The following is a 26,112-nucleotide window of genomic DNA, read 5'->3' as shown; positions in this document are numbered from 1 at the left end:
GCAGTTGGCTTGTTTTGGCAAAAGATCAGGGGTCGGGATGGGAGTCTTACTACATATTATATATTATGTATACAGTCGAACCACACATAAACAGGGAGTAACAGCCTATATATTGGGGCTTTACACATTTAAAGTATCTAGAAGTAAGCTGTGAATGCATATTTGAGTCGAAATACATCATTGCATACTTTCAGACACAAAAAAAGGGGTTATTTGGAAAGCCACAGAAATCGTGTGAGATTAAAACCACTTAAGAAGGTAAATTGTGTACTTTTAAGTGCATTCCTTGAGAGGTTTTAATTCTCTACAGATATCTCTGGCAACTTTGGAATATTCTGACCACTTAATCATGCTTTATTTGGTATTTGGGTTGGGGTTTGAAACGAACACATCAAACATCGATTAAATTCAGTCCGAATGGGAGCTAGTTTATAGTTTGAAGTGGGTTTTTTTTTTGTCGGGGGTACGTTCAGTTTTACTTACCCCATCGCCGGCTTTAAGATCAGTCAGACATTTATCAGTTTCTACAGTCTCTACGTTTGTGTTTTCTCTAAATTTGCTTTTATCTTTTGATTTTTTCGGATTATGCTGCGAAATCGATCGATGGACATTGATTACAAGACACCAAAAACAGAGATAGTTGGGAGGACAACTAGCTAACCAGCTAACTGTTACGGCAAACTAGGTCTAGACCTATGGGTTCTCTTTATTTATTTTTTTTTTTTTGTGTGAGATAGGAATTTTCTAAAGGGGATCTCTGGCATACCTGCAGCTGGTTTTGGTCCTTCTTCAGGCGAATCTGGGTGAGCGTGCCAGCCAGAAGCTCGTCACAATTGTGATTGATGCCCACGGAGACCTCGATAAACTTTGCTCCGAACGTGCAGGCCAGACATTTGCCATCTGTGAGTGAATGGGGTAATGTAAGGGATTTACTCTGTACAGGTCACGCCATTCGATTGACGATGCAAATTAAATGCAACGTTGGCTAATTGCAATACTCACCCTGGGCGGAAACGGCGCGTGAGCGGGCCAAATCAATTTTGTTGGCCACCAGAATGGTGGAGCGGTGGCGCAGCAGGTCCATGTCCTGCAGCCGCGATAGTATCTGCTTGGCCCGCGTGAAGGACTCCTTGTCAATGCAGGAGTAGACCACCAGGAAGGCATCCGCCTGCTCCAGTTCGTCCTGCAACGAATGAAACGAATGGCCGCAATTGAAATACACGGAACTCAACAAGTTTACAACATTCTGGCCAGGATGTTTGGGGGCGGTAATGGGCGGTGGGCGGTGGCTTTCGTGACTGTCGAAAGTATTTAATGCCGTGTTTTTATTGCAGCCCGTTCTGCAGAGGCGAAATTAAAAGTTCTTAACTGCGCACCGTCAAGTGCAGGCGTTGAGCGAAAAGTCGAGCATCCATCCATCCTTCCATCCATCCAAGCAGCCAAGTTAACGAAACCCACATTTCCGCCCTTCCCCCTGGAATTTCTTTTGTTAGCCGCTCCTGGTACTTTTGCATTTTATGCTCGTAAAAATTAAAATTATGGCCACTTGGCATCGCAATAACGTGGCGAGCAAAGGGAAAAAGTTGCCGACTTGCCCGGACTTTTAATGATGTTCATTTATCTGACCCATACATTAACAGGTCAGCGGGACGCCTTCATCGTCCAGCTCCTTCGGATTCCGCTTCAGGTATTTCGCTTTAAAGGTGAGACTCTGTTTACTCCTAATTAGCGCTTAAAGGTGTTTTAATATTGATTTTTTCGAGAGGACTTTCCCTTTGATTACTTTTTTGAGCTTATAATTTTATAGAAATAAGAAGATGATAGATAGGATAATATCTAACTATCTATCTATAGCATATTGTAAAAAATTGTATTGTAAAAAATTGTTTTAATTTATGGGCAAAATCTAAACAAAATAGTTTTTCCAATTCAATTTATTAAAGCTTGAATCATGGTGGATTCAAATATTTGCTTAATTGATTGAATTGTATTGAATTGCGTTGTATTTGTTTAGAGATTTTTTTTGAATAAAATCTCATCTTTTAACAACTCTGCATTTAAAGCTTGAATAACGGAAACATTTATTGAAAACTATTTCACATCAAATATTGAATTAGGTTGCAGGACTCAACTTTGTGCCGAAAATAAAATCCAGAAAGGTTTTGTAGCCGTCAGAAGTCTTCCTTTTGGTTTCTTTTTGGGTTTTCGGCTTTTTCAGCTGTCCAATCCTTGGGCAAATACACTTTGTCTGCGGTGACGTCGGCTGGTTTTATTCTGGGCCGGGGTGTTGGCTTCCGATTCCGTGGCTCATAAAGCCACGCCAGGCACATCCGACATTTGTAAATTCGGCACTTGGCTCCAAGGTGCTCGGGATTGCCAGCGGGCTTAAGGTCAAAACCTAAGCCATTTATTATTTGCCTTCCACAGCTTTTCACCACCATGCACGACTGCACTAATTCGCTTGATTTTTGTGTGTCGCACTCCCGATTATATAGATTGTTGCCATTTCCTTTTGTTTGTCCTCGTCGTCATCACAATCGAAATCGCCCATCGACATCATTGCAATCGTCATCGGCGATTATAATTATCATTATCGTGTTCATTTTGTATTGTTTGCCACCCTCAAAAGAAGGCGGCAAACGGCCCGTTGGCCATTTGGCAATCGTCCAGTAATTTGGCCTTTCGATTGCACAGTGGCTCATATTGTTGTATTTATATATTTGACTTCCCCCACTCCCTTGTTTTATATTTTTTTTACTTTTCTTGCTTGCTGCTGCTGCAAATCGTTGTGGTTGCAGGCGCCCGTCTGGCAGGATTTTAAATGAATTCCTTAAATGATTTCAAGGCAGTGCCTCTGCCTGTGGCATTCCGTGCACTTTGCCGTAATTAACCGCAGTTCGCAGCCTGTTCTGTTTTGTGCGAAAGTTTTCACAGTTTCTGCCGAGTTCCGGAGCTTTCCGTCTTTGTTTGGCGCAACTTCTGCTCACCGAACTCATTTTGCATCTGTAATTAATTCACTTTGTGCAATTTATGCTCGCCCAGTTGGCAAATCACTCGCCTTTTCCCCCCGGGGCAAATCTCGGCCGGCCGTCAGGACAAGCTCATTTGTCTTGCTGACAGCCAGGAACCTCAGGCAAAGCCGACTCCTGCGGTCCTGCTGCTGGTCGGAGGCCAGTTAATAGTGAAATATTTAACGACAATTACAACACACAAATAGGAATAGCTTTCAGTCCCTGGACAAATGATTTACCTTGCTCTCCGGATTGCCAGTGAGGAACTTCAGCTCCGACTCGGTGCCATTCAAGATGATTGAGACGTTCTGCTCGGACTCGTCGCATTCTGCCACAGAGAGAAAGTAAATTAAAATTACAGCTGAATCATGGCGAAATATTTTTATGCCAATGAAAACTAACCAGGTCCATCGTAGGCATTGATGCAGTCCGAGGTGCGGAACTGTGAGACCAACGCCTGTTTGCCCACGCCCGCCGATCCGAGCATTTCCACGCGATAGAATTCCACCGGCTGATGGTTCTCCTGGGGATTGGGGTTTCCGAATCCGTTGCCGCTGCTGCTGCCGCCATTGTATCCGCATCCCAGGCCCAAGCTGCTCCCCCGCCCACCGACACGCCCCCCAGGCCGCCCACGCCGTTGCGTGTGTGCATGGGACTCGAGGGCGCCAGGCTGTTGCTCCTCGAGCGTCGCCGGCGAAACGAGTCACCTCGATTAATGATACCTGTAACGACAAAAAAAAGGGGCGAAAAAAAATAGGAAACCAAAAGAGAGAGTTATCAAAAACTGGTTGCGGCAAAAAAAGAGGAGAAGAATCATCCGTTTTCGTATTCCAACTGCATGCGCGGAACTTTTGTTAGTCAACCTGTCACACGCGGCGTATGTGCAACGTGGGCCGACTCAACGAGAATCGTTGCGCATACGCCACGTAGCCCCGGCAGAAATTACAGTTTCCTGCCGCAAGGGCCACATCAACAATAGTTAATCCGTCTTTTGTGTCGCATCTGTGCCGCCACCACACCAGCTCTCCGTTCCGTCCGTCTGTGTGTCTTTTGGGTTTTTCCTGTTTTCCCCACAGTTAGAAAATCCCATTTTTCATTCCGAAATTTAAGCGAAATTTCCTGCCTGCCTGCATTTTTGCGCCCAATAAATGGCAAATATTTACAGTAGAATTTCCATATACAATTAATATTTATGCGAAATGTCGGAGGAATTTTATATGCTTTTCGTACAATTATGAAGCAATTAAAAAGGCATCGAAATTTATGTGGGACAAGGCGTAATGGTTATATTAACCCATTCGCTTGTTCCGGGAATCGGTTGGGTTAAAGCCAAAAAGCTTTTTAATGTTCCTCTTAATTTAAGGTACTTTATTGGTCTTCAAGGTTTCATTGTCTGCCATATTTTATATATCTCTAGAATCAATTAAATAGGTATATTTAAACAGTATTTATTTTGTGTGGAAGTCAAAAATTGCAAAACAAAAACCCTAGATTTAATTCATTAATTATTAGCTTATCACTTTTCTAATTTTCATCCAATTTAGAAGTGGCTCACATCTAAATGTTTGTATTACAATCTTCTAACCAACTGCATCAATAGTTTATTTTATATTTTTTGTCCGATTTTTTTCTTCAAAATTTACAAAAAATAGGTTTAGATGAAAATTCGCTATACCTCTAAATTTATTTTCTTTAAATAAACAAGCAATTTGTTGTCAGTTCAGCTTTATTTACAAATGCTAAACAATAGTTTCACAACGTTTAATTTAAACATTTAATAAATTAATTGAGTACAAGACATTGCAACGATTTAATTAACCTTTTGCTTTTCTTTGCCAGAAGCACACACATAATTTAACAACATTGCCGAGGGCATAATACAATGTGATTGACCAAAGAAGAGCAGAATAAATCTAGAGATAATCTGCCCATCTGTCATTCGCCTTCCCCAAAAGACAGACAATGCCCCGTTCCCATTCTCATTCCCATTCCGAATCCGAATCCGAGTGAAAAGGTATTACCCAACGAAGACACCGAGTCAAGAGCCTTTGAACAACCTGCGGCCGTTGTCATTTATAATCCCTCAGGCCAGATGATGTATATATATATAAATATATCTATAAGATGTATCAATCTGTTCGATTTGTTCGGTTTATGTAAGTCTGTGCTGTGTACAGTTTAAATGTCATAAATAGATTTATGGCCTGCCTTATTGCATTTAGCTGTCGCGCCAAATAAACGAGTCTGCGAATATATGTATAATATTATATATATAGATGTACATCATAGATTTTTCAGTATTCGTTAGCGCTTGCTAGTTTCTCATCTGCGGTCATTAATTGTGCAAATTGATTTAATTGCCAAAACCGTTCTAAACATTTACAATTCGAGCAGCCAAGGGGTTGGGTTCCCCCCTCGCATTTTCGTGTACATCGATGGGCCGTCATCATTGGAAAGCCATAAAACAATTTTCAGGGGGCCATATTTTTTTGATTTTCTTTCTTTTTTTTTGGTTATGGCAAAACAGAGATTACGTGGACTGCGCGCGTGGGAAACAATTCATTTGGAATAGGTGCAAACTGGCAACAATAAAAATTGCGATTAGTTTACTTTTCCTGAAATTCCTATAAATTTGTACGGGCAATGTTCATATTTATTTTTAGCCATTGGCTATAATTGAAACTGACTAATCGCTGGAGTAATTGCCGCACTTTTCCGCATCTTTTTCTGCCATTCTTCAAACAAACTGTTTTCGTTTCACTTGTCTTTGATGTTTGCTTAGCACTCTCCACTTTCCATTCTCCAGGCGAAAATTGTTCATGTGTTTTTCTTTGCTGCAGGAATAACTGTTTAAGCAAATAAATTGAAAATTTTATTTGCTGATTGATTTAGAGTGGGGCGAGTGTGGCACGAGATTTCGCATATGCTGCCACGCCACTTTTGCGATATGATTAACCGCCTTCAAGGTTAGACGCTTTTTTGTTTATGCAAAATAAACGCGAATCTATAAATACACCCCACCGAATGTTTAGCAGTTGGCCAAAAAAGAATCGAAATAACCGGGAAATATTGAAAAGTATCTTTGTATGTCCTTGTGTTGGCGCATCATTCAATTACGACTCGATTGAGGCAACCCAAAGGACAATCGGGCAGACAGTTTTGCATTGTCTGGTCGTGGCTGAAAATGTATTTATATGGAAAATCCATTCAGGCCGCTTCATTGGCTGCCATCGATGACTGACACTCGCTCGGGCATTTCAATTAATCACACATATAGCCGCCTTCTCCTTCCTGCCCATTCGAACACATTCGAATCAGTGTCGGTCTGTCAGTTCTTCGGCCGCACATTTTAAATTTCCCACTTGTGCCGAACGTAAGCGAATTTGATGGATGGCTCCCCGGCTCCCCTTTTTCGGGGGATACGAGCATATCCCCACAAGACCTGCCAACATCTTGAGCGAATTAAGTTTAATTAAATGGACGCACATGACTCCAGCCAAAGACATAGCCGCAAAACAAAGCTGCCACTGCTTGGCCCCACCAACTACAAGGTATTCGAAAGCAATTTAGTTGAGAAAACACAACCACTTCATTGAATTTTAATATGCAGTGCGTTCGAAAACGTGTCCCTAGTCGGTTTTCATCCCAAGCTGGAGCAGTAACTATCCGAGATGGGACAAAATGCTGATACCCTTTGATGTAACTTGCATTTTTAAGCAGGGATTAAAGGCTATAATATACTGATTAAAATATTTGTATTATTTTAAGAACTTCAGAAGAATAGTAAACTGGCGAAAATAACATTTAAAGAAACTTGAATGTAAAACAGAAATATATTACTATGGAGTATGGTGATAACATTTTAATTTGTCTCTCACCTAAATAAAAAATTGAAATGTTGTATATTCAAAACTCAAAATGATACCTTCTTTATCCGGAAATGTACTTTGTATTTATGTGAACTATTCCCTTCTACTTTCCACCTACTTTCGCTTGTCAAAAAGCATATATTCCCATTCAGAACTGCCTTTGCCAAATGGCTGCGACTTCTTCTTCATGACTAAGTTATGACACCTCGTGCTGTTAATACGCAGGCTTGTCGTCTGTTTGCTGTCATGTCTGCTCAAGTGTTCCGTACTCCGTATGCTGTATTCCGTATTCCGTATTCCGTACTCTGTACTCCATATTCCGTATTCTGTTCTCCGTGTTTCGTGTTTTGTGCTCCGTGCTCGGAGCTGTTATGGGTGGGCTTAAACACGTACTTAAATTTGCCATGCATTTGTGCATGCAAACGCCCACAAGTGCGGAGGAAAAATGGCAAAGATCACAGCGACAGGGATGAAATTTAATCTGGAAACTGTGAAAGTTTTTCTAAGAAATGTTTACATTGCCACTATGATTTAATGTGCGCTTAGAAACTCATTTGTTTTGTGGGATGTTATACTTATGAAACACAAGAAAAGTTTGTGATTGAAGTACCAGTTTATAAACAGAACTTAAAACTTAGAACTATTCCAGTTTAATTGCTCAATTTATTAAATTGATAAGCTAATATAGTGATATCTTATTTTCACCTGAGTCAGGCAAGTAAATTGAATAATCGAACTTAATTGAATTTAAAAGTCGTTAAATTGTTGCCAACTTTCCCGGAAAGATATCATCTGCTAAACGCCAAACTTTCAACTAAGTGTCTTACAGTCCTGGCTCACACTGTACTTTTGATGGGATGGCATGGGATGGCCCACAGTGCGTATGTGTAACAATAACGTGACACAAATGTGGAATATAAGAGGAGCAAACGAAAAGAAAAACGCACACATAATGGCAAAACTTCACAGGACTATGTGGTTCTTTGAGTGTGTTTGCATATACACACAAGTATGAGTGAGTGTGTATATTGTTGGGTATTCATATTCCATGCGGAGTGGCATTTAGTGCCACTGATATCTCCTTAACATCTTCGGGTAACAGCCTTTTAAGATTTCAATAAGGATTGCTGGGCTGCGTGCCCCAGGATGAAACTATAATTTTATGCCGCATGAAGTGTATCGTGTGTCCCCAAGATGAAATTCCCTGATCCCGAATGCCCGCCGATCCCTGCCTGACTCCCTTAGCATTGTTAAGATGTGTAATCCCGGTCATCTGGCCCTCGGGCCTTTGTTGACTTTCAATTTCGAAATTAATAAATGGTCCTCGGTGGCGGTCTTTCTCTCTTTCAAGGGGAAAAGTCCTCAGGCGAAACTCACCTCCTTTGGAGGCACTGAAAGTGCGCAATCGGTCCACATCCTCGTCGTCGTCGTTGACGCGCAGGTGATGCATGTTCATTGTGGGCACGTCCAGGAAGGCGTTCGATTTTCTGTGTCCTCCTGTTTTTTTTTTTTTGAGGGGGAGAAGAGAGAAATTAAAAAAGAATAATTAAACTTTCATGAGGGATTACCGCACGAAAAACCAGCGAGATATCTCGTGTAGTTTTGCATAAGCTGCAGCAAAATTTGCATGACAGCAAGGCTAATTAATTTAATCAACCATCCGCACATAATGTTGAAAAAATATCGAATAATAATTACATATTGTTTGTATAATCTAGCAGTTATTTAACCCTGCATTAAATTCCATAAAAAATACCTTAAAAACGTAAATATTTTTTTTGAGTTGTACAAAGTTTTACAAAGCTTAAGCTCTTCTTTAATAACTATGAATTATTTTTTTAATATATGTGTATGTTGTGTAACGCGCAACATATGTTACACGAATTCCCTCTAAACCTATCCATCATTTCCATACATGCTTTTAAAAATAAAAACCCATCATTTGAATCCATGAATAAACATTGCCACAAAAGAGAAGTTCCAATAAAAGAACCCCTGGTTAAATATGCGAATAACCCTTTGGTCAAATGTTTCCCCCGCCAGTTGTGCATTATTGATTCAGTATTCAGTGCTCCCTGCTCCATCTGGCTGACATTTGGACAGCTTTAATGGTCTGCCCATGTCGAGTTGACAGAGCCAAGTGCCACACACGCTGCACACTCACTTTGCCGCTTTGCTGCTGGGCAAATTGGGTCAATGGTTAAGTTCATCGGACGACCAACGTTAATTGAATCAACATTATTGGAGAGTACTTAACAGAAAGGACAGAGAGAAACTACCATTTTAGTGGAGCGAAGCCAACTGTTTTCAGCTTCAACACCTCGCCTTAAAGTCCTGCGGTTTTTTTTTCGCTTCGCGGCCTCCCGCTATTTTGGCCAACAAGGCATTTATGGTCAATTTTACATCGCCGCTGCTCTCGTGCTGCGAGCAATTTGGCTGAGAGCTTAGTTTATGCCGCATAAAAGATCAGGCCCGGCACTTGGCTAATTTGTTGCCGTTGTTCTCCCGTTTTGATGGCTCCATCCAGCCATTAAAAGCCGCTACTTCAACTAACTTATGTACAAGGGCGGTTAAAATATTAGTGGTGTTACTCTAAAGTGGGGTAAAGATTAGTGGAAAATAGTTTTGCCTTGACCACTTTCTTGGATGATTATTGCATTTTTTTACTCATAATTCTTATGATTTTTCATATAAAATAAACTATCTAGATTTTTCCTACGATTCCTTTAAAGTGTACCATTTAAAATTGCTTTGCATCTTTATATATTATTTCAAACCAGCAGTTTGTAAATTAAGATATCTTTTAAAGCTCAAGATAAGGAGACATTAAAAACTGAAGAGATTAATTTGCTCTAAGCCAAGCTTTCTGTTGATTTTTTTCACTCTTCTGCAAAAGCAGCTTGTCAAATGGAATATCTAGTGGAATTTTAAATGGGAATACCTAAAGAGAACATTAATTTTCCCCGAGCTCAAACTTCTTTTGCTTGCTCTGTGGTCTACTTGCATTTTAGCAGCTGAAAATTTGCGGAATCTTCGTAAATTTAAAAGATAACAACGTTTCTTTTCACTGAGCTAAAACATGTGTTTTTTTTGTGCTCTCCTATACTTTACTCCTATTTTTTTGCCCTTGGCTGTGGATGCTTATCCCCGGTCGTAATTTACTCACCGTGCGGCTGCGGCCTCCGCTGCGATAGCTTTCGGCGCTGCGGAGGCGTCTCCGTTTCGCTCAGGCGGGGTTCGCTGGTGCAGTAGCTCCGTGTCTCCTGCAGCGTGTGCTGCTGCTGCTGCTGCTGCTGCTGCGCCTTCGTCTTCTGCCGAACCTGCAAGAGGAAAAGAGGGGGAGAAGGGGATGCTTTAAGCCGGGGGGTGGCAAGGTCTTTAACGCTTCAACGCTCCAATCCATCCAACTGCCTGCCTGCCTGCCTGCCTGTCCATCCATCTCGGCCCAAGGCAATCGCTTTGATTTATGGACTGCCGCCGGTTTCACCCTCGCCGTTGCAGAGTGAGAAATTAAATTGCATTGCAATTCTTTCGGTCGCAGGACCAATCAAGCCGACACACAAATCAAATTGCATTTGTTTGTCCCTCGCAAGAACAGAGAACAGAGAAGTGCCAGCAACTACTGGTAATACCCAACGAACGCCACTTGCCATTTGGCCTGCCAATGCCATAATTTATCGGCTGACTTGGCCTCGCGACAAGGGCTCCTCCTCCTCCTCCTCCCCCTCCTCCTCCGCCTTCTCTGTGATCAGAGCAGCTCAAGGGATTTCCCCTTCCAAATGTCAAGGTTAAACGCCTTGGCCACTCCAAATGCAATCAGCATTTGCCGCCGCTTGTTTCGCCAGCCGCAAAAGTTTCCTGTTCACTTTGAATGGATAAAGAAAATGTGGGAGGAAAAAGGGTAGGAAAAGCAGGAGGAGGAGGAGGTGTTCCTATCCGTGTTCCAAATCCTTCAAGCCACGTCCAAGTGCCTGTCACGGCGCCTCACTTTGTGGTGCTCCAATGCAAAACCCGATGATGAGGAAACCAAAGGGAAAGGGGCAGGTGGAGGAAGGTGGCAAACTAATTTCACCACCTGTCCACCGGCGATGTTGGTGGCCCCTCGTTAAGTTTCTTTGGTCCAGTGTGAGGGCGATATTTATAGCCAGCCGCATGCAAAACGTTCAACTTTGTTAGCCACTTCCGTTTCGCCTTGGCCCAAAAAGCAGGGGCGATGGCGAACAGAATGATTCTGGTGTTTGGGGCCAATTACTTGGTAATTCAGAATTATTAAGTTATGCCGCCTGCGGTATTAATAAATGTCTTGTGTTGAGAGCAAAATACCTAAGTAAATTATAGGTATTCAATTGATTGGCATTAACTTTTACATGTTTGACACATTTTCAGGGATTTTCAACAAATAATCAAAACTTATTTAATAAAAGTTTAAGGAATATAATTCATTGAATACAGTTAATAATTTAAAGTTTGTGTTTATTGTTTTGAATTTTATTAGAAAAAATATTTTAGAATTTATAGTTTGGAACGTCTTCTTGTTCCCTTCATATATCTTAGTTAATATTTTGAACTTGTATCCAATAAATAAATAAAAATAATTTATGTAAGGGAGGTTTTGATCATATTTACTTTCTAAAATTCTACATATACTGGTTTCCAGAGATCTATAAAGGTTTTTGGACCCCTAAAAAGTCTGGGTAATACCGCCTCTGTATCCACATGACGTTCCTACATCGCTGGAAAACGACACGCCGGAAGCGTTTGCTACGTGGCGTCGGCTGTCAAGTGGCCACGGATTTGGGCCACATTGAGTTTCTGGTCAGTACGAGAGAGTGAAAGAGAGAGAAAGAGTGATAGAGCGAGAGAGCTTGGCAAAGCCGCCAAATCCACAGGAAGTAAGGGAGGGCATTGGGGATTGGGGGGGCATTAGCCGAGCTGTCAGTGTAAACGTTCCTTGTTTATTTAGTGGGCGCTCTTTTGCGCTTTTTACTGCCACACACACATACCTACATAACTAAAAACCTGGCTAACAATATGTTTGTGTGTGTGTGCGTGTGTGCCTGCGTATGTGTGCATTTATCCTGGCATTTCATGGGCTCTCGTGACCAGTAATTGCTCTTCTTTCTTGACCAAATGTTTGCATGGTCTACTTTGCTGGCTTAATCAAATATTACGGCTGTGCGGACACACACACACACTCATTTGATCCATCCGGATGCAGTGGTTGGATTGAGGATGGAGTTCCGCCATCTCGCCTCGGAAATTAATTGCTTCCTGGCTTCAGTTCATTGACCAAGCGATGCTCCATGGAATGTCCACCGGCGGAGTCTTCAATTTGTGCCCGCTTAATCCCCAATTAGTCGTGCGGGGCAGCGCTGATAATTTATTTTCTTAATGCGCTCTGCTTTACGAGCTTCGCTGTGTGTCCATCATTGGGGAGGAGGTGGGCATTATTTTATAGCAAATTAAAATACGATATAAATACATTTTAAAGCTGCCAGCTTTTATAATTCTAATTAATGAGTTTAAAAAACCTGCGTAAATGTATTAAATTTCCCATGGCAATCCTACTTAAAAAATTCAATTTAAAGTGTGCACACACTCTATTTAAAATCTTTCTTTCTTTAAAATGTCTTTTAAAAATGTGCTACAACTTACTTTTGTTTTCTTAGCATTCTACTAACAAGCCAACCGAATTCAACAATTTAAGTCGCATATATTTTCTCAAGCGATAACAACTGTGGCATCAAACAAAATTCATTTTCTTTCTTTTCTCTGTTCAGCATTTTTTTGCAATATCCTCAGCTTGCACACACTGTCTGCAATTTGGTTTCTTGTGCCGAAACTTTTGTGTCGAATATCGCAAAATATTTTCCTACTCGTGGCTGGCGTCTGTCTGCCTCACTTGTTTGTTGGTTTTTGTTAAGCATTTGCATAGAATACGTCTGACTTTGGCTCACAGAATGCCGTGAAAAAACGAAAATAGCTTTACAATGCGGCTTCATTGAGTTCGTTGTTGTTATTGTTGTTGTTGTTGTGGCATCTTCTCATTAAACTTTTGCGTCTGCAGATGAAAAGTGCCTGCGACTTATCGACATCGGGACATCATCATACTGAGCACTCAAAGTTTACTTCTCTGCTTCTGAGGATAGTAACCTTCCCTTCTCTGCTTCACAAACAAAAGTCATTTCATCGCTGCTTCTTCACTTTTGATACCCTCTAAAAGGAATATTGCAGGGATATATATACTTTCTACAAAAAAACAATGACCTGAAGGGAAAACTTCTGCATTTTCTATTCTAACCAAAAGAACAATAACATTTTCCTGTTCATTGAATTCAAACTACAATTTGTATGCAATTGTTAAAAAAAAAAAGAAAGCTGGGTACCTTATGTTTGGTATCCTTGACTTTTGTTCAGTTGCGAACTCATTACGGCCACGCCCACCGAGCACATGCCGCCCCCAAAAAAAGTAGGGGAAACATGTGTGAGTGGTCCTGTCTTGGAAACTTTTCCTATATAAATTACCAGCTCGCGGCGCATCGCAGGCGATGAGAAGGACATTTTTAGCACGATGCAGGAGCGTATTGCCACTTTTTGTTGCCTCGTTTGCTTACTAATAATGTCGCTGGCAGAAGCACAAGCAGAAGCAGAAAACGCCCCTTTTTCTTCCACCCAAGAATATTCAGCGGGAGAAGCTGAAGAGCAGAGCAGGGAGCTTCCAGCTGACAGGAAAACACGCATACGCAACGTATGCTGCCACGTGGCGGAAGCCCTTTTGTCTGAGGCGCTCCGTCCGCAGAAATTGAATTTGGCCACGTTCTAACTCAATTCACACGACGCACTGCAAGCGCTCCGACTTCCACGCAGAATGACGAATCAATTGAGTTGAAGACGTCAGCGACTTCAGATTTCTGGCAGGCGTTAATGGAATACAAAAATAAATGTGGATAACATAAGGAATATACATCTAAGCGCCAGTGTATTGTCTTTGGCATTTATGTTTGCACTTGATATAACTCAAAAAAAAAACTTGCAAAAGAAAAAACATCAGTTCCAGTAAAAGTTAGGTACTTCTAAAAATATAATTAAAGATTTTCTATGAATATAATATTATATAATTTGAAAGTATTAATAATTACATCTTGAAGAAAAAAAAAACCTTGTTGACCTTCCTAAATAACTTTCGGATAATTTATTTAAATTGTTTTAAGAAAAAAAAATATCCTTCAATACCTTGCTTTTAATTTCTTCTTTTAGAACTGATTTTATTTGAGTTATGAATTTACAATTTAAAAACTTTCCAAAAGTTGTTTTAAGAATTTGAACTCAGCTGCCAGCTCCTAAAACTTCAAACAACTGCCTTTTTTTTTGTTAAATTTATTTCAAGGCTAAAACACTTAACTAAACCTCAAAATGGAAATCCGGGAGCGACTCTACACCATAATGGTGAACCAGAGCTCCTTGTCGCGTTCCACGGTGACCGAGAGCATGGCCAAGTTCGCGATTCAGAATCTTGAAGGTTCCGTGAGTCTTGAGAAGACAATTGTGAGGATTCTTCTGGCGATTGAGGACAAGTACCGCAACTACTTCGAGGCCTACCAAAAGGAGATGGAGCTGCAGAGGATCGCAGCTCAGACTTTGAGTCAACTGATCCAACGCTATAAGATCACCATGCAAGTGGACACGAGCTGCATGTGTCCGAATATCTACGAAATCGAATCGGAGGAGGCAATACTAAACAAATACTATCTGCACTACCAGGTGATAGTTAGTTCGAATAAAAACCAAGGATGGGCCATCCATCATCTGCGACAGTTTGTCCTAATTTTCCGAAGAGAGTGCTCAAAGTTGGATCATAAAGCGGAGAGTTCTTTCATCATGGGTGATGCTTTTCACAGGCCGATCAAGTTTTTCATGGAGTTGGTGGATGAGTTGTTTGCCTACTTCTATTCCGGTCATTTGCAGTTGGATTGCGCTGCCCGACTGTTGGATCCCTTGGATCTGAGTAGCCTGGAGCACTACCAAAAGCTACTGGCTCCCAATGAGGATTTCGATGAGTACTTCCTGCACAACATCAGCTTCTGCCAGTGCCTGCGACCGCCTCCTAGATGTGCTACATACGAGTGCCACCAGAAGATCAAGGATCAGGCAGAACCCTATATTTCGCAGGCCAAGAAGGCAAGATGTCTGAGGCGTTTCAACAAGATGGCCAACTTGGAGGTGGAGGATCCGAAGAGAGAGAGCGGTGAAGTCAAACGGGAGCCATCGGTCGTCAGCACTCACAGCGAGAAGTTGGCCAAAAGTATCAGTCGTAATAGCCGCGATTCGACTCAGCTGAGGGAACCACTTCCAGCTGTTAGCCAACAACACGAGTTGGACCTAACCAATCAGCTGAGGAATGCCATTAATATCATCTGCTAACTCCACTCCTGGCTCGAAATTATGTTTCTATGGCTCCGCTAATCTGAATTACGTAAACTTAAAATGTAATGTCAGCCAATTAAACGGGCGAAGTGCACGTGATTGCGTTTTCAGTTTCTCAATTTCTCGGAAATATCTGCGGAAATGTTGTTATCTCCTTTCACTTTGGATACTTGCTGCACGCAACTGCGAGTTGAGTTGTTTACTTCACTTCAAAGTGATTTTGGCGAAGGTTCTTCAACGAGCACACTCGACGCTCAAAGAGCACTAATGAAAGGCAAACTACGAATTTCGTTTCAATCAAGTGGAACTCTTCAAATTGATAAATAGGTAGCTAAGTTAAATTGAGGAAAGCAAGGAAAAGGTTGAGTAGTACACTTAAATTTTAAATAGTAAAAATTAAAGAATGTGGAGAGCTCCTTTTTGATGTGGAATATGGTTAAATATATTTATTAACTCCATTGTTTACTGAAATAACTTTAACAACGAACTGTAATATTTAATTCTAATATATTAACCAAAAATTTCACCATATAAACATGTGTCTGTTTTCAATGAATACCGCTGAAATAAATAAATTTATTATACATTAAAAAGAATGCCTTCTGCTTCAGTCGTTATTCCCCATCTGCTCCAAAAACCATTATATTTAATCTTACCACCCAATAAACACCATTTCTGTTTGCCAAAGTGCTCTAGCAAATCAAAGATGACACTATAATATGGCTGCTATAACATTTCTGCATGTGCGTGTCTGGCAAATAGACTAAAACTTTCGACTTTCGCTCTTATTTATAGTGAAAAGCGTGCATTGAGTAAAAACTATAAATAAAGAGGCGAACTTTGCGAAGTGACGGGCAGATGCAAATGCTAATGCTAAATTTGCGCCGCATGGCTGCGTTCCAATGGTATTATTACATATTACGTACTACCTACTACTACTACGTATTACGTATACGCCCTGTGTGTAGATGTACTCACCGATCTGGCGCCCGAGGTGATGCGGGCACTCTGAGAGCGCGTTGCCGGCCGGCGTCGCCGGTAGCCAGGTGTACCGCCCTCGGGCGTGGCACTTCCGGAGGCGCCGGGCATCCCATGGATGACCGTTTCGATGCTGGCACCCGTGGCACAAATCGAGGCGCTCCGCGTCTTCTTCTGCATCCGATGATGCATCGGGGAGATGTCGTCCACCATGGCGAATGCGCTTTATTGTTCGCCGCCGCCAGCTGCCTTCCTCCTGGGAAATTTCAGTTGACTTTCGGTCCTGGTTTCTGGTTGCTGGTTGCTGTGTTTCGAGTTTTCTGGCCAAGTCTAGGGGTTTCTACTGGTGTGCATTAAGCCAGTTCGTGCTGTGGTTCTAGTCGCCTCTATTTGGCTGCTGTGGTTTCATTGTTGCATAATTCATAATCTGAGTTTTTGGTTGGTGTATGAATTTTTGTACTATTTTTTTTTTTTTTGCGATTTTTGATTTGTTTGTGGTGGTGCACTCTGCAAATAAACGGTGACAAGCAAAAATGAAACGAATGCAAACATTTAAATGAATTTTCAAATCAAAATTACACGCACATTTTTTTCGAATTCATTTTCGGTCGAGCTCTACAGAAATAACCCAAAGAAATATTTTCGAAAAGCAAAAGTGAGCAGAGCAGCAAGCGATTTTCATCTACAATATTGTATTTGTAACAACATGCAACATAATTTGCTGTGTGATTTTTCATTTCGCCAGCAGCCATTAAACATCAAATTCCTCTGTTTGTTTTTCCCACCTCCCTTACCTCCCAAAAAAATCCCCATCCACTTTGGATTTATTTTTAAACGTGCCTCACGCGTCTCTTTGAATCTGGGTCAACTTTGCTAGCTGGCCACTGCCCATTCGCATTTTCGGTGGACACCCCCAGAAAAAAAGCGACAAATTGCAACAAACAAATTCTAAATCTATAGAAAGGGGCAAAGCCTCGGGGAATTGCGGTTTCAGTCGGGGTTACGTAAGGGTTTAGGTAACTGCCCTGTGTTTTTCGGTTATGCATGAGTTTGGGATGTCCGATTTTAGTTGGATGATTTATGATGTTGATGTAAGGCTTTGATTTGTTAGTTACAATTTTCTATATATATTTCAGGATTTTTTAGAGACAGGAAAGTGTCCCCCTTCAATCATAAATTACAGATTGTTTTAAAATGACAAGACTATTTTATGATAATTATTTTATTTATATTTTATGGATTTATATCTCCTTATTCTTAATTTCAAAAGAGTAAACTATTTACCATAAAGTTCTTGTGCAATAAATCCCAAGATATTGCCCGTTTTTCAAACAATACAATCCAAAAATAAACACTTATAGTCATTTTTCTTTGGTTTACTTGATCTTTTCCCCCTTGAGAGTTCTTAATCACGTAATTCTCGCAGTCTAAAAATAAATCTCTTTATATTGGCTTCATTTGCTAACCCTTGCATCATCCGCATTTTGAACTCTTTCGTATGGTTTCCAATCGAGGCGAGCATTTCACAACAAAGATGAAAATAAAATCAGAAAACAGTGGAAACTTTCGCTTAGCTCTGCTTGGGAAATTCCCCTTAAAGAGCGCGGAAAAGTTAAATGGCAACTTTAACCTGCAGACTGCGCTTCTAATGGACACTAATTGCCATTTGCAGTGCCGAGTTCCCGGGGCCATTCGTTCGCGAGGGAGCTAAATGAAATCCATTTCTCAACTGGCCTTAAGCCAAGACGACTGAAATTGAATTTTCCCCCGAGTTCCGAGTCCAGAAAGCGAGGCTTAGAGCGGCGGATGAGCAGTCAGCCAGCGGGCCAATCAAAACATATTGGTAATCCACTTAGGCATCCTGTTCGCTACTTGGACATGCATCATTAGTCCCTCGACCTGGATCCTTCTCCCATTTCTCCTTACTGTATAATTGAGTTACGCTCTCGCTATCTTTTCATCCGCACTTGCACTTAAGTGCAGCCAAGTCACTTTCCAATTTCTGTCGCCGACAAGCGAACTTGATGAACTTGCAGTTTTGGCCGCGTTCATCCGAGTGCTTTAAGGTCCTCGCAGCAGGGTAATTAACTTGTGCGAATGATTAAAACATAAATAATTAAAACGAGCCAGGGTGTTGGCCACCCTTTTTTTTAGCGTTTTTTTTTGTAAGCATTTGGCAGAACAAAAGATTCGGGCCAAGTCCCTTGTAAGTAAATAATGCGAAGAGCGCAAACGAAAAAAAGAGGGGAAAATAAATACATAAACTTGAAAATGGTTTTAACGCGGCAGCATATGCGACAAAAGCTTGAGATAAGCAGGCAAAAACACTGCGAGAAATTACTTGGGTTCAAATTTAACAAAACTAAATTCCGAAAAGAAAAAATGTAATTAAAAAGAAAAAAATGTAAGCTAACATACAAGTTGCAGGGAGAGCTGCTTATAAATTTATCTTGAACTCAAGTATTCATACGTCTACAGAATCCTTTCCAACAAACTCCCTTCTTATGTAAACCTGGCCAAAAAGCCATCTAGAAAGTCGGCTAGAAGCCACCACCCACTTTCCCTTAAACATATTTAAAGGGTTGAGCAAACTTTCTGTGCGACTTTACGCTTGATTTGCCACCCAAAACGGGGAACCAGCGATGCATTGCCAGGACACACGAAAATGCGAAATGCGAAAAGCGAAAAGGTTTTCCCTGGGATGATTTCAGCTGCTGACCGATTCAGCCGTGCATGAAACTCCAGGCCACATGTACACGATGAAGTCGTCGTCACCCTTCTCGTCGATGGAGAAAGAGGCTCCATTGTCAGCAAAAAGGAGCTGCCTGCCCGCCTTGTTTGCATTCAATTGATGCCCCAGGCTCATTCTGGCTAACAACAACATTGCTAAGAGCCCCCCGATGCGTGTGTGTGTGTGTGTGTGTGTGTGTGTGTGTGTGTGTGTTAGCTTGTCCTCCTAATTGGCCAAAGGAGTGGGAGAACAGGAGCAGCAGGAGAAAAGGAGCATCAGCTCTAATGCAAAGGAAGCTTCGCCTTTAAAGCCTTTTCCCATGGACTTTGCTATTAATTTTCATCTTTATTTTTATAGACTTTAGCCGGAATTTCGGGGAACACACACATTAGTGGTGCGCGAGTTGGCTGGTCATTCCGCTTTATGGCCCAATATGAGGCGGCCTTATCGGTTGGCCTGTTGCTAGTTATTAACATAAATATTTTCGCCTCATATTTTTCCGTCTGTCCCGGCTAATCAGGCCACCACCACCATTACCGCCAATCGATGGGGATGTGGATGTGGATGTGGACAGATGATGACAGCTGTGCCCGGTTACAGGCAACTTACCATAAGCTATCTCAAAAACAGGGCCAAAAAGTGCGTTGCGTTGGCCCATTGGATATCCCATCGCACGCAGAAAAAAAATATTATAGAATCCCCGATAAAGTGTCAACAGATACCGCCATGGTTCCCAAATGTCACTTGACTATATGGAGGGTTTTTTTTTGGGGGGGCGGAGAGTGGGTGGTTCAAGGTTGACAAACCCACCGGAATGCATAAAAAAGGTGGAGCAATCAGGAGCAGTTGAGCGGAAATGCAAACAAAATTGTTTTAAATGGGAGCTGATTGTGGTAGTGAATAAATTGGTTTTAAGTGTTTAAATTCATTCAAAGATAATCAAATGCAGTTCAATCTCTGGTGGATAGATTTAATTGCCTTGCAGTAAAGCTAAATATTTGGCTTGAGCTAATAAATAAATAATTAAAAATTTAATTGAATTTTTAAACCATTGTTTGAGAGTATTTTATAAGCTCTTCGTTTATATAAAAATCTAGAATTATAAATTATTTACTTTAAATGACATGAACAAAAAGCTCAAAAGCTATTAAGTCTAATTTTTGGATGGACTGTCTTCATTTTCAAGTCGTTTAATTTAATTTGTTTGTCGAACTGGGATTAGATAACTTTATATCTTAATCTTTCGCTGATGCAGAGTTTGAACAAATCAAAAGCTCTTAAAGTATTTCTTTTCCATTCTATTTTTAAACAATTTTAAGCATTTTTCTTTGAGCCAAAAGTTGGCTAGTTAACTTGAGATACACTTCATAAAAGCTCATTAAATCCGCCTGCTGGCTGATGTGTTAATTTTTTTCCAGGAAATGTTCGTTTTCATCTCGTTCAACAATGACCATGGGCTTCGACTCGGCTCGTTTGTGTTTGTGTGGGATGGGAGTTTGTTTGGCCTGCCAGCGGCTTCCTTCAACATGTCCACGTCCGCATCCACATTCACATCCACATCCACTGCGAACATCCATGTCCATGTCCACGTCCTTGTCGGAGTCAATGTCCATGTTGTTATCCGTGTGGCAAGTCGTGTCGTTGTCACTGGATGTTCGCAGCGTTTGTTTAATGTTTCCCTTTGAGCCCCACACACACATCGCACATCAGGGGTATTTGTTTATTTTCATGGCCGACGGACACTGTCGCTCACCTGTTGCTGCAAAATTAATTTCAATGGGTCACAGGTTGCCGGGTCGTCTCAAAGGTCGAGGTCAAAAGTATGCTTTCTTCCCTCAAATCCCCTCATTATTTATTATTTTTTTTATTCGCTGATTGGCGACATTAATCCAAAGCCACTGGGAGTAATTTCTTGCCGAGATTTTAGCCCGGCTTTACCGCATAGAGCATCATTATTATCATTTTCAGCTGGCAGCTTGTCAACGCAAATGAGCTAAATAAAAACGCAAAACAACAAACTTTTTATTGCGCATACGCCACGTTGTCGCTGGTTTTTCTCTAATGGGACAGCATGTTATTAGCTCGGTGCTCGGTTTTATTTTCTCTCTTTCTGCTCAGATGAAAACAAATTTGAATGATTAAATAAATTATCCAGCATTTGGCTCCGACAGTGCGGACTAAGCGTGCGAAGAATTTTTATGATTTCAAAAAAATGAGCACAACAAAATTGTTCAAAAGTCATCGTGAAATTTCTTCATCCGCAAAGATCACCGACCAATTTTATTATCTGAGGAAATCAGTTGACACTAGCCGCAGATTTTCGAACAGTTTGACAATAATTTATGGCTAGGATTCCTATATAATATGTATTTTGTTTTCATTGCTTAAGTGGCTGAGCAAATTCTTTTCCTCTTGCCTTTGATTTCGTGTTTAATGTTCGATAAATCGATGGGCATCCCAAATATATAAACGGCAGAAAAGGCAAGCGACAGAACCTGTTTGAGAATTTATTTTGCTGCAAAGATTTTCCAAATCGTTGGGCAAAATCCAGCCCAAGGGCAGATTATGCCGCTTAATGTTCTGTCTCCTTCACCAGATTTTTCCCCTGATTTTCCCTTCCCGGATTTTCCCGCCTTCTTCGAACCGCTGTCTGTTTAGTTTAAACTCGACGTCTTTTACGGTGATTATGACACATGTGTATGTGTGTGTGTGTGTGTGTGAGTAAGGGGGGTGGTGTGCACATGCTGGGGTGTGTGTTTATTCCACCTTTGACTGCCTGCTGTTTACTTCAAGTGGCATTCTTCTTTGGGGGCATCGCAATGGCTTGTTGTTCTCAATTTAGACTCAAATCAAGCCAAAGGTTGGGCCGCCGGCGCAGATGTTTACACAAAAATTCACTTCATTTGGTTTGTGACAGGATGGATGAGGCACTCGGCACTCTCCTTTGAAGTGTGCGTCATAATTAACTATCGGCGAATGTCCTTAGGTATTTTTTGAACGGCAATTTGCCCTGGAAATAAATCGAGGAAGTTTACGATTCTCTCCTCCCGTTTTTTTCTTATTTTTTTGGGACCCTAATTGGTTTGCATTTGATTTCACATGGTCGCATTCTTGTCCCTCTGCTTTGTTCAATTTTATTATGGGGAATCGGATTTTGTCAGTTTCGTCGTCCGAGGAATTTCACTTCTTTTGTTGGTTTGGCTAGCCCAGCTGAAAAATGCTTTTGAAAGTGAATAATTGGGTGGGGGAAAGGCCAAATTTACTGAGAATAAAGGATTTCTACACAATAAACTTTGTCAATAAAAAAAGGTTTACTGGCCAATGCAGAAATGCAATAAAAATATTTAGTAAAGGTAGTGGCTTTCGTGTTGTGATTTAAAATATAAGGTATAAAGCCAAGTTTACTTAGCTAATCTCCCTTTAAGTCTTGTTGAATTACCCTATCAGAATCGAATCAAAATTGACCAAGCTTTTAACTAACACAATTTTCCTTCTGCTCCACCGATTTCCCTTCGGAGCAGTTCAACTGGAATCAATTGCGACTTCCTTCTTATTTATCCATCTATCTGATTCTCAAACTCTTTATGCCATTCTGTTTGCATGGACATTGCTGATCCAGACAGTTGCAATTATGTTATTTTTTTTCGAGAAAAGGGGGAAAGGAAAGCTCCTGCCGGAAGAACTCGCAGTGTCCATCAATGTGAGCTGGGAGAAAAAAGAAATCGCCACCAGGGAAATAGAGAAATGGATAAAAAGTTAAGCCAGCACGGAATTTATTCGCATTTGAACTGCTGTTTGTTTGTTTGTTTGGTTTGCGTTCGCTTTGGTTTTGTTTGGTTTGGTTTGGTTTGCTTTCGGTCGCTGGAAGCATTCTAAGTGTGTGCATAAATATTTTTGTTAGTTGTCTGGCTGAGGAGGAGTTATGCAGCGGAAATGTGTCCCACTTCACTGCCATCCCGGCCAACCCGGCCATCCCGGCCAGTTTCCCTCACTTCCCTCAGTTCGCTGCCCAATTGTCACTGGCACTGGGCCCAGTCACGTTTTTTCTCTTCAAGTTAACAGGGAGTTGTGCACAGGAATAAAAAACAATTAGATTAAAGAATTTGTTTGTATTAAAAAAAAATATAAACATTCCATAAAAACATTTAGAAAATAAGTAAAATTTTATGATGTCTAAATGTTTTTAAATGAAATTACAAAATCGTTTATTAAAAACAATGTTTCCGGAAAAAATATTTGCTTCAATTAAATTACCTTGAAATTCCCTTTTTATATTTAAATAAAAAAAATATTTTAAACAATATTATCCTATGAAAAGGCCACTTGAAATTTGAAAAAAAAATCTCACTGTAATGTAAAATAATTTAATTAGCTTAATTGTTGCGGCTCATTAAAACGCTCTTCGAAATAATCATTCTTAGATTATCTTTTCGAACTTTTTAATCGTTCATTAAATAAAATGATTTTTGTTTTTTTGTGCGGTGTAAACATTTTAATAAATAATTGTGTTCCCCCGGTTAAAGGCTGTGTTTTTTCTCGCCAGTGCAACAACAAGGGGGACACGGCTGTCATGTTCATAGCTTTTCCGGGCGTACAAAGAGTCCAAAGAGTCCAAAGAGCAATGACAGGGGCGACAACATTTTCGGGGCTAAGTGGTGGGCGGAGTGGGCGTGGCCAGAAGGCAGAAGGTGGACAATGCCGCGCGACCTGGTCGAAAGCACCGTGCTCAACCTGCTGCCAACCTTAACATGCCCATGGGCATTTGGCTCCCAATGTTCCCAATGTGCCCAATGTGCCAGGTGCAGGCCAAAGTGCTTTCAGGATCACACAGCTTTGTTCCCCCGGAACTCTCCTCCACTCACCCAGCAATGAACTCCTCGATGCAGCTTTTAATTGAATTTGGAATATTTTGGGCCGGGGACCCTGGCAATCTGGCCAATCCACTTCGCAACGAATTTGGCTGTGACCAGAATGGAATGCCCTGAATCCCCTTTGCCTCAACTTCAACTTCACCTTTGGCCCTGCAATTAGTGGTGGCTGTTCTCTTGCTCAAGCTCTAATGGAATTAGTTGTTAATTTGATTTGCCATAAAAGCAGTTCTGGTCTCTATTCCCATTCGCATGCAACTATGTATCTGCGTGTTTGTGGCTGTGTGTGTGTTTTTGCGGCTCAATTCTGTGGGCGCAATGGAGTGGGCGTGGCTAGGGGAAGTCGCGTGTCCGTGGAGCCAGCAGACAACACTTTAGTTTAATTGGCAGGCGGTGCAAAAGTGCATGGAGCATCGGACCCGCACACATTGGAAAATCAGTGAGTTGAAATCAGAATGCCGCACTGCAGCTACATTTGTTTTTCCCCACTACTATGTTTCGATTCGGAAAATGTGGTCACGGCTATGCCAGTTCTGCCAGACTGTGGAGTCCTGATTAGGCCATAGATCTCTCTGGGGGAATTGCTGCGGCGATTTGTATCGCTAATGATTGCCCGCAATGACTGCTCTTTGTTTGCTCCGACTTGTTTCGCTCATTTCTGCTGATTGCAAGTGACCAGACATTTAATGCTATCTGATTCAGTCGCAAACGAAATCTGTTTTTGTCTTCTATTAAGACAAATGTTCAAATAGAGCATTGTCTTTTGGCTTGGTTTAAAAAAAGGCGAAATGATGAGTAATAAAATTGTGGTGCACATGCACACTTCGACATGAAAAACAATATGAAACTTAATTCCTGGAAAATGTAATTACCGGAGAAACATAGTAATTAACAAAGTACAAAAAAGATTAAAAATGTTTTACACAGAAATCTAATTTCTATGGCTGTGGTTTGCCATTTTTTAATCCAAGCTTTTGTTTAGCCGTAATTATTTTCATTCCTTTAAAGGAATTTAATTTACAACAGCCACACAATTGTATCTCTATTTCCCTTGGGCTGCGCCGTTTTTCTCTGCATTTTCCCCCAGGGCTTTTCTTTAAATTTATTTTCCCATTTAAAGGCAACGCTTGTCCCAGCGGAGTTTTTACTGCTCGATTATCGGAAACACATCCGCAGCTTGTACAGATCCTACTCCATGACTTCTGATAAAATTTTATTTTATTTTATATGGTCATGCATTGCCGCCTGCAGTTGGAAATCCATTTATCTTTTGTTACACTGCCCGGAATTGATTGTTATTTAGCAATTTCCCCGCACCACCGCACAAATGGTTTATAGCACCCCAAAGAATTCACTTCCAAATAAACCATTTCGGGAAAGGCAGACCATAAACTGATGGAGGCTGTCGACTCCTTGCCGTTGAATATTTAATGCATGGGCCAACGTGGCGTATGAGTGATTTTCGCTCTTTTTTTTTACCCGATGCCCGATTATCCTGTACCAAAAAAAAAGGGACTGGAAATGAAAATGGAAGTTTAAGGAATGAAAGTAAACAAATCGAACTGCCGAACGGAAATGCGAAAAGTGCCAAGGCACACGACACTTTCCTCGAGGGTTATTTTTGTGGTTAAATATCTATTTGGGTCACGACACTGCAATTAGGCAATTTAATTAATCAAAACAAACCTTTCTTTCCTTCAGCTGTTGGCTGTTGGCACCTTCACTCACTTTCCCCGCCGGCGGTAAATTTTGTTTGTGGCTGGTTGGTCACCAAACTCGAACATCCATCCAAAAAGTTTATGCTGTTTTGGGTTTGGGGGGCACTACTTATGTATTTGATCGATAATTTGTATAAAAAATAACAGCGGTGGCAGCCCACTTTATATAGAATATATATATATATATATATTTATAAGTATAGTGAAATAATTTTTTTGCACTTGTTCACTTTCTTTCTCCTTGTTTTCCGTTATTTTTAGATAATGTGAAGTGAAGCCGAAACCGAAACGCACAAAAATTTTCCTTCTTTTCAGATGTTTTCCACCATAAAACTTGTGTTCCGACCGTAGAAACACATTGACTAGCTATTATAGTCTGTGTATATTATTTGGATTATTTTCAGGTGGTCTGGGTTTTTCCAAACGCGGGTTTTTCAATTCGAAACAAAATTCGAAACGATGCGTTAGGCGCCTGGCGATTTTCCAACCGCTTTTCACATCCGATCCGTGCGA

The 26,112-nt window shown here is 41.0% G+C and overlaps 2 protein-coding genes across 2 annotated transcripts in view; one reads left to right on the top strand and one right to left on the bottom strand.

Moving 5' to 3' along the window:
- The window catches only part of LOC108087836, a 27,653-nt gene extending 1,541 nt beyond the window's left edge, over positions 1–26,112 (bottom strand). The window contains 10 exon segments of the mRNA XM_017185410.2: positions 484–588; positions 767–900; positions 1,003–1,183; positions 3,251–3,339; positions 3,414–3,618; positions 3,621–3,733; positions 8,258–8,377; positions 10,047–10,200; positions 16,283–16,789; positions 25,568–26,112. Of these exon segments, the coding sequence (XP_017040899.2) occupies positions 484–588; positions 767–900; positions 1,003–1,183; positions 3,251–3,339; positions 3,414–3,618; positions 3,621–3,733; positions 8,258–8,377; positions 10,047–10,200; positions 16,283–16,495 (1,314 nt within the window). The 5' untranslated portion in view covers positions 16,496–16,789; positions 25,568–26,112.
- Positions 14,207–15,398, top strand: LOC108087837. Its single transcript, XM_017185412.2, has one exon. The coding sequence runs from the start codon at positions 14,294–14,296 to the stop codon at positions 15,299–15,301; it is 1,008 nt and encodes a 335-aa protein (XP_017040901.1). The 5' UTR covers positions 14,207–14,293; the 3' UTR covers positions 15,302–15,398.

This window comes from Drosophila ficusphila, unplaced genomic scaffold, assembly GCF_018152265.1.
Source record: "Drosophila ficusphila isolate 14025-0441.05 unplaced genomic scaffold, ASM1815226v1 contig_414, whole genome shotgun sequence".
Taxonomy (NCBI): domain Eukaryota; kingdom Metazoa; phylum Arthropoda; class Insecta; order Diptera; family Drosophilidae; genus Drosophila; species Drosophila ficusphila.
Note: the sequence above shows the minus strand (reverse complement) of the source record. Positions and strands in the feature narration are given on the sequence as shown.

Excerpts from the sequence above, each read along its gene's own strand:
- LOC108087837 (XM_017185412.2), top strand. The coding sequence starts at position 14,294 with ATGGAAATCCGGGAGCGACTCTACACCATAATGGTGAACCAGAGCTCC.